This window comes from Triticum urartu, unplaced genomic scaffold (assembly GCF_003073215.2).
Source record: "Triticum urartu cultivar G1812 unplaced genomic scaffold, Tu2.1 TuUngrouped_contig_4363, whole genome shotgun sequence".
Lineage (NCBI taxonomy): Eukaryota > Viridiplantae > Streptophyta > Magnoliopsida > Poales > Poaceae > Triticum > Triticum urartu.
The window spans coordinates 1-10394 of NW_024114946.1; the positions used below are offsets into that span (position 1 = coordinate 1).

Consider the following 10394-nt stretch of genomic DNA (forward strand, 5'->3'; position numbering starts at 1 on the left):
TTGTCTTTTTTTTTTTTTTTTTTTTTTTATTCCCCCCCCCCCCCCTTTGTTGTTATATACAATTGGATGGTTTCTGGTTATCAGAATATTCTGGTTACTAATAGTGATGTTACTCCTTCTCTCAAGAGCTCATTCTGACTTTAAAAACAAAATTTATTGTTTAACCCTTTTGTATTGGTAATGATGTCTTTAAAGATTACTTTTCTTGCTTTTTAGATTCTTTTGCTTGGTGGGATTGGGAGCGCTGGGAGAAGGAGATTGATTGGATGGCTCTTCAAGGAATCAATTTGCCTCTAGCTTTCACTGGCCAAGAGACTATATGGCAGAAGGTTTTTCAGGTCTGTGTGTGTGCGAGTTTATTTTTTGAAACATGCTGTATACTGAATAATTTAAACTGTGCATTTTCCGTATGTTCTTAATCATTAAATCTTTGTAAAGAAAGCCTAGAATCTCAGGTAGAAATATAAGCTGATCGGTGATGTGGAACAGCAAATGCTAGCATGAATACTAATCAAGAGGTAGACCATCAAGGCAATTCAGACAAGCGAACATGGAAGTGCCTCAGCATATTTCCAAGTGGGATGCCATGTTGCACTGTTGGCACAGATGATTTAGATTGGGTTCATGATGTTTAATGTTGTCCTTTTGTGAAGTGCGGAGGATCATCTGGGATTCTGGGTAGAATAAATGATGTAACCTTGGTTCTGCATGTCGTACTCTGTTGTTTAAGACAATGCCGACTAATTTCGTGAAATACCATGTGGCAATAATGTCCTGTGTCCATTAGTGATTGTTTCAACTCATAGTTTTATATCATTCTGCTAGTAATTTGAATTTCATCCCACCCTTGCATACTTGCAGAGGTACAACATTAGTAAATCTGATTTGGACGATTTCTTTGGTGGGCCGGCCTTTCTTTCATGGTCTCGGATGGCCAATATGCATGGGTAAGTTAATAAATGGTTTCATCCCACCCTTGCATACTTGCAGAGGTACAACATTAGTTGATCGCATGCATATCGGCCTCTCATCTAATTTTTTCAAATGACAGGACTCTTAGTTGATCACATATTCTTTTGCATTATAAACAAGATATGCTGTTAGTTTTCGAATTCTTTTCACCTTCAACTTAAATCTGATCCAAGTCTTCTCAATCAAGTTGCCAAGTTATGAATTTTGCTGTCTTAACTGCCAATAAGACATTGGTCTCCTCTTCAGTACTTGCCAGAAATGGTTAACTATTTTTTAATCTTGTCTTTTTGTATGCAGTTCTTTTTCTTAATTCAAAAGCATGTCATGAGATTATGTATTCAGGGTGAGTCGTCGTAGTTAGTGGAAGCGGTTATAAGTAGTTGCATGGATTTCTGAATCTCGACATCATGTCTAAGTTGCTTTATCTTGAATGAACTCATAAATACACTGTAAATGGTTGTCAGATGGGGTGGGCCTCTTCCTCAGACTTGGCTTGATGATCAATTAACTCTTCAGAAGAAAATTCTTTCTAGGATGTATGCATTTGGCATGTCCCCAGGTGAAGTTGTAGTACAGTTCTACTATTTCTGAGTTTTGTTTTTTGCACCTTTTTACTCTATCCACCTCCCTTCCCTTGCAGTTCTTCCAGCCTTTTCTGGTAACATCCCTGCTGCTCTGAAGTTAAAATTCCCCTCAGCTAAAGTCACCCACCTTGGAAACTGGTAAGAGTGATATTCTAAACAATACTCGCTGAGCATATTATTGCCGTGACGAAATACTTGAATATAACGTATCGAGTCATGTCCAGTTCTGGACACTGCTGAATTCTCAGCAATTTTATATATTCACATGCTCCACCATCATTGTTTTTCATTGATGTTGTCACAATGTACCTTAGGCCCTGTACAACGTCGGGTGCTTAGCCAGGTGCCATAGAAATAAACCCAGTTTTTCTACTCATATTGGACTGCACCGGTGCTTAGAGCTGGAGGCAGAAGCAAATGTTAGCTTCCGGTACCGACCAATGCTTAGAAAATAACTGCTCCCTTCAAGCCTTTTTGGACAGAATAAAGAAGAGAAAAAAGAGCCAACTCCTACATCTGAGTTATCGAAGCACCTGTGCCTAGCACCTCTGCATTGCAAGATGACGTGCAACGGTGCACTTTTTTCTCAAGCACCTGTGCATAAGCACCCACCATTGTACAAGGCCTTATACCTTCTATTCGGTTCTCTGAATGTCTTGCACATCTGAGTGTTTTGGCCTGTAGGCTGTTGACTGAATCAATCTTGGATCATTCGACACGCTATAGTTCTTGATGCCAGCAATGATTAGCACTTACGATTCGTAACAAACTTCTGCTCTTTTGCTTGCTCATTTAATATTGGGTGTTTCTTCGTATGTATATCAATTTATTGTTGAAAAAAAACTGGCATCAAGTTCCTAAGGCATGCCAGCTATTTGTACCAACATTATTTGTTAACACAGCTCAACAAATGTGAATAACTTTTTTGCGGATCAACTAATGTAAAGTAAAGTAATTTATCAGATGTTATGTAGGTCTTTCTTGTTCATATTCATTATGGTTATACTTAAGCTATATGCGCTTATTTCATTCTCTTCTGTGATATTAAGGTTCACAGTTGACAGCAACCCACGGTGGTGTTGCACATATCTTCTTGATGCATCCGATCCCTTATATGTAGAAATCGGGAAGTTGTTTATAGAAGAACAAATCAGAGGTAGGATGTTTTACTCAAAACTGAACTCCAATTTTGTAAATCATGATATCTTGATAGCAGGCCCAAGTCAATGCCTTTTCTAAAATTAGTGTCATGATTGGAAATTTATCATGAGAGTAGAGAGGACCTAGTATTGGCTCCTTTACCTGTTATTCCCTAATAGTGTCAGTACTACTGCGTAAATTGCTCTATTACTTAGCCCTCTGTGTGTTATTTTGTATGTCATATCCAAAACAGAAGGATAACAAAGGTCCACTCTGTAATCATGCCTGTAATGTGTTAGGCAGTGACAACATGTTGCCAATTGGTGCAACAGTTCGTTTTCGTGCGGTGAATGCTATAAAAGTTCCTTAGTTTTAAAATGTGATGAACCTGGGCACCTGGTCAATATAGTTTAGGAAAAAATCAACTGCGGGATGGATATATGCTTGCTTTTTTTAGAAGATTGCCTAACTTTTATTTAGGTACTAGATTTTCCTGCTTTACAGATTTTTTTATCAGAATAAATATTCAATCCTTAAAACATATGATGAGTTTTGATGTTCTTTGCACAGAATATGGTAGGACAAGTCATGTATACAACTGGTATGTTTCTTTCTATCATTCAAATGATTAGGAGTACCCATTTGATGAACTCATTGCCTCATTTGGTGATATCTTCTGTACATATAGTGATACTTTTGATGAGAACACCCCTCCATTGAGTGATCCAAACTATATTTCTTCCTTGGGTGCTGCGACATTCAGGGCAATGCAAAGTGGTGATGATGATGCTATTTGGTTAATGCAAGTGAGTTCTTTTGAAGTGTTAAAATGTTGTTAACACTTGCGATAGATTGGTATGTAAAATGTAATTGCGAGGATTGTAGGGTATGGATATCTTGGTTGATGTGCTTACTTTTTCGTTCTAACCCCTCTTCAGTTGCATAATTCTCTTTCCAGTTACCAATGTTTTCTTGCTGTATGAAAACACACTTGAATATTTGATATGAAACTTTCACTGACATGTATTATCATTTACAGGGTTGGTTGTTTACTTACGATCCTTTCTGGGAACCCCCACAAATGAAGGTGCAATCTCATGAATGTTTGATATTTTGATAATATGTTAAGTACTGTTCTGTTAGTTTTGCTAACCTTTTGTTAGATTGCAGTTTTCTTGCGATATGTATTTTTAATGACAAAAATAATTTCCATTATGATTTGTGCAAGTGAAACGGTCCCTCTGAAAATTAGGATTTATGATGTGATGTATCTTTTTTTTGCGGGATATGATGTGATGTATCTAAAATGAACACTGCAATGATGTGAGGTGATCCCGTTTATTTGTTACCGCACAAGCCTTCAGTGTTCCAGTAACATATTATAATACCAATAATGGGCAATTTGGACGGATGCCATCTGTCAGGTTGCCGCTCTGATAGTATTCACTTATTCAGCTTATGCTAATTAGGAAGTCAGTGCCTGCGGTGACATATACTTAATTCCACAACTGGCATACTCAACAAGTATTGATAAGAGCACAGACCCTATGTTTCTAGTCATTAACTCTATGCTTTTTTTTACCGAAGTCTTGTGAAAAGGCGGCTACTGGCTACTCATCACCAAATTGTCGTGTTTCCTAATTACAGTGTGCAGTTTCTATGCTATGAGATTTCTCTTTTTTTACATCGAATTCTGTGTTGGTTAGGCACTACTGCATTCTGTTCCAGTTGGCCGAATGATTGTTCTCGATCTGTATGCTGAAGTGAAACCAGTATGGATCAATTCTGATCAGTTCTATGGTGTCCCCTACATCTGGAAAGTCATCTCTCCACTCCATGAACGCACTATCTATTCAGTTAAAAAAACATACCTTGTCATTTTTTCCTTTTGCCATAAAGGAATTGGTGCTATCTTTTCTTCAGGTGCATGCTTCATAATTTTGCTGCGGATTTTGAAATGTATGGTATCTTGGATGCTGTTGCTTCTGGGCCTATTGATGCTCGACTAAGTGAAAAGTCCACAATGGTATATACATCATTTGCTTAATCAGTTGTTGCTGCTACTGAACTAGCAAACATTCCATGTGCTGATCTCTTTCTTGGAACAACGGCGTCTGTTTTAGGTTGGAGTTGGCATGTCTATGGAAGGTATTGAGCAAAATCCTATTGTTTACGACCTTATGTCAGAAATGGGTTTTCATCACAGACAAGTGGATCTTCAGGTGAAATTTCATTAACCATTTTCTAAGCGAGCTTTATGCAATAAATACATTTATTTTTCTTGTGTAACATGGCAGTTGCTATGTAATACATCATTTAGTTTCTTAGATATATAAAGATTTTGAGCCATATTTTTCACATTTTCTGTTTGATGTATGCTTCAGAATTAACTAGTTCATCAGATTAGCCTGTGATGTGTTTAGTTTGCAGCAAATGTGGCATGCTGCTTGTTGTGCACTTCTCTCATTTATGTTGCTTTGGCCCTTAGAGCTTGCTAATTAGCGCAACCATTTCATCAGACTTTCACTATTTTCAGGTATGGGTTGAGACATATCCAACAAGAAGATACGGGAAATCAGTTGTTGGGTTGCAAGATGCTTGGCGAATTTTGCACCAAACTCTATATAACTGTACAGATGGTAAAAATGTAAGTTGTGATTTGAAATCTGCCATATGTAGGCATACCTTGATTCCATTTTCATCGAGCATTAGATAAGCATACACTAGTAATAGATCTCTGAAAAAAAAGCATATCCTAGCAATAGGAAATCGTGTGAAGTGACAAAACTGTACATTTCCGAGTTTACATTGTTTTGTGTTGTGCACCTGTTCTTAGCTTTTATTTCTAAACTTTTGCTCATTTTACTTCTGTGATTCTTTTAAAGGTTTGGTTGTGTTCTCTATTGTTATCTTGCTCATGAATTTATTATTGTAATAGGACAAAAACCGGGATGTGATAGTGGCGTTCCCAGATGTTGAGCCTTTTGTTATTCAAACACCAGGATTGTGTACGAGAACTAGCAAAAATTATTCTACAATGTCATCAGAGAATTCTGTCGTGAGGGATGCATCCAATGATGCATATGATCAACCACATATATGGTATGATACCATTGCTGTTATACATGCCCTAGAGCTTTTCCTTGAGTATGGAGATGAGGTATCTGACAGCAACACGTTCAGGTAAGAGCACAGGTGCTCATATTGCTTAATCTATGGCATGAAATAGTTACTCTTTTGGTTAATGTTTCAGTATTATGATATTGCAGCGAGTAGTATCTTCACATTTTGTAATTTCATTGATCATCCTTCAATATGCTCAGCTTATTAGTGACTAGTTTGATTTAATTCGTCCCTATGGGGTGCAAGATAAAGTATGCCATTTGATATGTCATTGGCAAACTCAAAAAAGTATTATCTTCAACAGGCTTTGTGCTAATGCTAACTACTCTGAACGGCTGAATCAAAAAACATCCAGAACTTTGTCCGACTATTATCTTCTGGCATTTCAGAACCTTTGATGGTGTGGCAGTTGTTTAGTTTTTTATTCCCATCTGCTCCTAGAATTGTTTTTACCTGCTTTCGTGATATGTTCCGTATTGCTTTCTATTCAGCTAAACTAATTTGAATTGATACCAAACATGATCTGATTGTGATTCTGAGATGAAATTTTTGGGACCAAGTTGTTTTTTTCTTGTAAATGAACTTGTGCATATACCTGTTTGGAGCATCAAGTGGTCATGTGAAATAAGTTAATTCAGTCTTACATGAATGGAACAGATACGACCTTGTGGATTTGACTCGTCAGGCTCTGGCCAAATACGCCAACCAAATCTTCCTAAAGATAATCCAAGGCTACAAATCAAACAACATAAACCAAGTGACCACCCTGTGTGAACGCTTTCTAAACATTGTTGAGGATCTTGACGTGCTGCTGGCCTCTCATGAAGGATTTCTGCTTGGGCCTTGGTTAGAAAGTGCGAAGGGCCTTGCACGAGACCACGAACAAGAGATACAGGTAACACCCTCTTCTCTTACTGCCTCATGAGAACTAGCGGAAAACAAGTCAAAGACTGCTAAGGTAGATCCATCCTGTTCTGGATTATTATGAGCACAAGGACACTAAGTATTAAGCCTTGATGTTGTGATGCGATGCTATCTTATATACAAGCCGTAATGTTCCAGAACTATTAACTATTGCTCGTTGCTGACATACAACTGCTTTCAAACGGATGCAGTACGAATGGAATGCTAGAACTCAGATTACGATGTGGTTTGACAACACCGAAACAAAAGCAAGCTTGCTACGCGACTACGGTAAGACACATAGCACAACAGCCTTCCGCCCACTTCTCCGTGTTCCTCCATGTTCCTTTTTAACAAGTTCCGGTGCAGCAAACAAGTACTGGAGCGGCCTGCTGCGGGACTACTACGGGCCAAGGGCCGCCATCTACTTCAAGCACCTGATATCAAGCTTGAAGAAGAACGAACCTTTTGCGTTGGAAGAATGGAGGAGGGAGTGGATCAGCCTCACCAACAACTGGCAGAGCGACATGAAGGTCTTCACGACCACAGCCACTGGAGACACCCTAAACATCTCCCGGGCCCTGTACATAAAGTACCTGCGCAACGCCGATTCACTTGGGCTAGATGGTATGGACTCATTCGGAAAGCCTGCAAGCTTGTAAATTTCAAGCTCCTGGGTATGTTTCTCAAGGAAATTTATAGAAGATCAGATGGGATGTTTTAGCTAGAGTTCATCAAACAGTTGGGTGTTTGGGTCAGTGATTTTTCACTCCATGATCTGATTGCACGGTGAAACATACCGTTAGTTTTCCGTCGGTTTGGCTGGTATGTAATCATAATACTAGGAACCAAATGCCATCCCTGTTGTGACTTCAGGTGTGTTCGCAATAAAACGTACTGCTCCCTCCGTTCCAAAGTAAGTGTACATGTTGACACATTTTTCTGAATGAATTTGTGGTAACCTCAACTGGGCTCTGTCAGATATGAAAAGCAGATGATTCTCAAAAAATAAAAATGAAAGTAGACAACTCTCCCCTTATATTATGCACATCGTGTACACTGAACTGAGCAGTGGTGGGCATGACCTTTGGGCACATTCACAAGACTGGTGGTTGGTGACCCTAGATCCTATTTGACTCTGGACTTCCGGTGCCTCATGTGGCCTAGCAAACAGCAGATCTAGAACGGCACAGGCATTTATAAGAGTACCAGTCTACCACCACGCCCATGTTCAGAAAGTAAAGCAGAGAGAGTATTGACAGCGACCTCCTTATTAATTAATAGCATCATGCTGAAACATAAGATAAGATGGATTAACCAAAATACCAAACCTAACTCGACAACCACCACATAAATCCCCACGAACAAGCTTATTCCGCCGAACGACCACACAACACCTAGACCCTGACCAACCAGCTAGCTACGCCAAAATTGCACAATCAAGTTTGCAAATCATATGCGCCTAGAGCTTGAGGAAGACAAACTCTTCGATCGCAGGGATCTCCCCGATCTTGGTCAGCGTGGCCTTGCTGGGCTCCTCGTCGACGCCTATCGCCATGATAGCCGTCTTGCGGGGAGCGATCCTCCCGACGCTCATGAAGCTGACGTTGACGTTCTCCTCGCCCAGGACGCTTCCGACCGACCCGATCATGCCAGGCTGGTCGACCTGCCTGCACAGGATCAGGCTGCCCTCCATGCTCACGTCCACCTCGAACGCTCCGACCTTGGTAAGGTGAGGGATGCCGTCCTTCACCCGCCCCTCCACCGTGACCAGTCCGGAGTCGCATATCGCACTGGGGAATTTGGACTCCACATTGGCTATCTGAACCTGAATGTACTCGAGAGGTGTCTCGGGTGAGCCATCCATCACAATTTTCTCCTCGCTGACACGGATGCCCCTCTGCTTCGCGGTAAAGTCGGCGTTGACCAGATTGACGAAAACGTCGGAGATTGGTTCGATCACACCCTTGGTGATCATTGCACGGAGAAGTCTCGTGTCAAGATCATCGGGAGCCCTTGCAGATGCATAGGTCACCTTCACAGACTTGATACCGCCACCACCGGCAACAAGCTGGACAGCTAGGCGCCCAAGCTTTTCAGCGAGCATGACATAAGGTGCAAGCTCTGAAAGCACCTGTATGGAACACAACGATATGAAGACAGATTCCAGATGTCACAGAAGGAAGTTGAAGTCAACAGAGAACAGAGAACAGAGATGAATACCTCAGCGGGAACCATTGGTGCATTGACGGCCGAAGCTGCAAGCTCCCCTTTCAGAGCTCCAGTGACAGCTTCAGCTATTTCAATAGCCACTCCTTCCTAAGGAATTTGAGATGTTTTCAGCATTTTGGCAGTTTAGATAATATAACCTTAATGCAGGTCATCACAGCATCTCTGCGCTGATTCACCATACCTGTGCTTCTACTGTGCTGGCACCAAGATGTGGTGTCACAGTAACATTCTCATGCAGCACTAACTTGCTGTCTGCTGCTGGAGGCTCCTTAGTGAACACATCAAGAGCAGCCTAGCATGTACAGATATAAATATTAAGCGTGACTGGGTAAAAGAACTGCCCAGAATTCAGCAAAGCTTGAAGTACCAAAGGGAAGAGAATTAAACAGACCTGTGCAACAATTCCTGCATCAAGGGCCCTGACTAGAGCATCTTCGTCAATCACACCACCACGGGCAACATTTATAATCCGAACACCCTTCTTCATCTTCGCAAAGGCTTCATCGTTGAGCATCTTGTTTGTTGAAGGGGTAAGGGGCATATGCAATGAGATAAAGTCGGCGGTTGTCATAGCCTCTTCCATGCTCACTAGGTCAACTCCAATTGCACGAGCACGATCAGCAGAAGCATATGGATCGTGTGCAATCACGTGCATTCCTAGACCTTTAGCACGGCGTGCAACCTCTGACCCAACCTTTCCAAACCCAAGGATAGCAAGAGTTTTGCCAACAAGAGACACACCAACATACTTGGTGCGCGCCCATTTGCCTATACAACACAAGAGTCAAGTCAGCAAACGAGGTAGAAAAATACTACTGTTAGATAAACATCAGCGAACATTTTCATCCGAAATGCATCAAATTACTCTGAAGCAAAATGCATTAGTAAAAGCGGCGACAAGGTCACTATGACTGCTAGAACACTGTGTGTAGTATTGCTGCTTCTATTTGTAAATAATTGATCAGATATTGTTTATAAGAGAGGCTGCAAACATAAATCTCCATACCAATGCTCAATAGATCCTCATTTTGCACGCATCTAGCCTGCGGTTTCGTTTCAGATCAAGCACCGAGTCGAAGGGATAAACAATTATGATTGTTTTCTCCTAAAAGTATCCTCCCAAGATTCGGCATCTCAGAAAATAATTAACATCGTATATAAAGTAACAATATATCTACGGGACAAGACACGACCGCACGTCTGCACGAAAGAGAGATGGTAGGTGCTGTTCCTCAACGCGATAGAACAGAGAAAGTCTCGCAGAATTCAGATCGCGAGTAAAGAAACTCACCAGCCTTGAGGGAGGCGTCGGCCTGGGCGACGTTCCGGGCCATGGCGCAGAGCAGCGCGATGCCGTGCTCTGCGGCGGCGACGGTGTTGGCGGTGGGCGCGTTGACGACGAGGCAGCCGTGCTCGGTGGCGGCCGCGAGATCGACGTTG

At 41.3% G+C, this 10394-nt stretch overlaps 2 protein-coding genes across 2 annotated transcripts; one reads left to right on the plus strand and one right to left on the minus strand.

Annotated features, from left to right (window-relative positions):
• Positions 1–173: 173 nt before the first annotated feature.
• Positions 174–7689, plus strand: LOC125527717 (alpha-N-acetylglucosaminidase-like; the record flags this gene model as incomplete). Its single annotated transcript, XM_048692234.1, has 16 exons — positions 174–338; positions 862–947; positions 1437–1531; positions 1613–1694; positions 2606–2712; positions 3267–3297; positions 3385–3502; positions 3736–3783; positions 4403–4512; positions 4620–4722; positions 4820–4918; positions 5233–5343; positions 5635–5879; positions 6477–6714; positions 6935–7013; positions 7092–7689. Coding segments are annotated over 16 exons (2010 nt in total), but the record flags the coding sequence as incomplete, so codon positions are not given.
• A 288-nt stretch (positions 7690–7977) lies between these two features.
• LOC125527716 (D-3-phosphoglycerate dehydrogenase 1, chloroplastic-like) lies at positions 7978–10394 on the minus strand (the record flags this gene model as incomplete). The annotated part of the gene is given in 5 exon segments (XM_048692233.1): positions 7978–8856; positions 8946–9041; positions 9136–9246; positions 9346–9722; positions 10246–10394. Coding segments are annotated over 5 exon segments (1299 nt in total). The 3' UTR covers positions 7978–8184.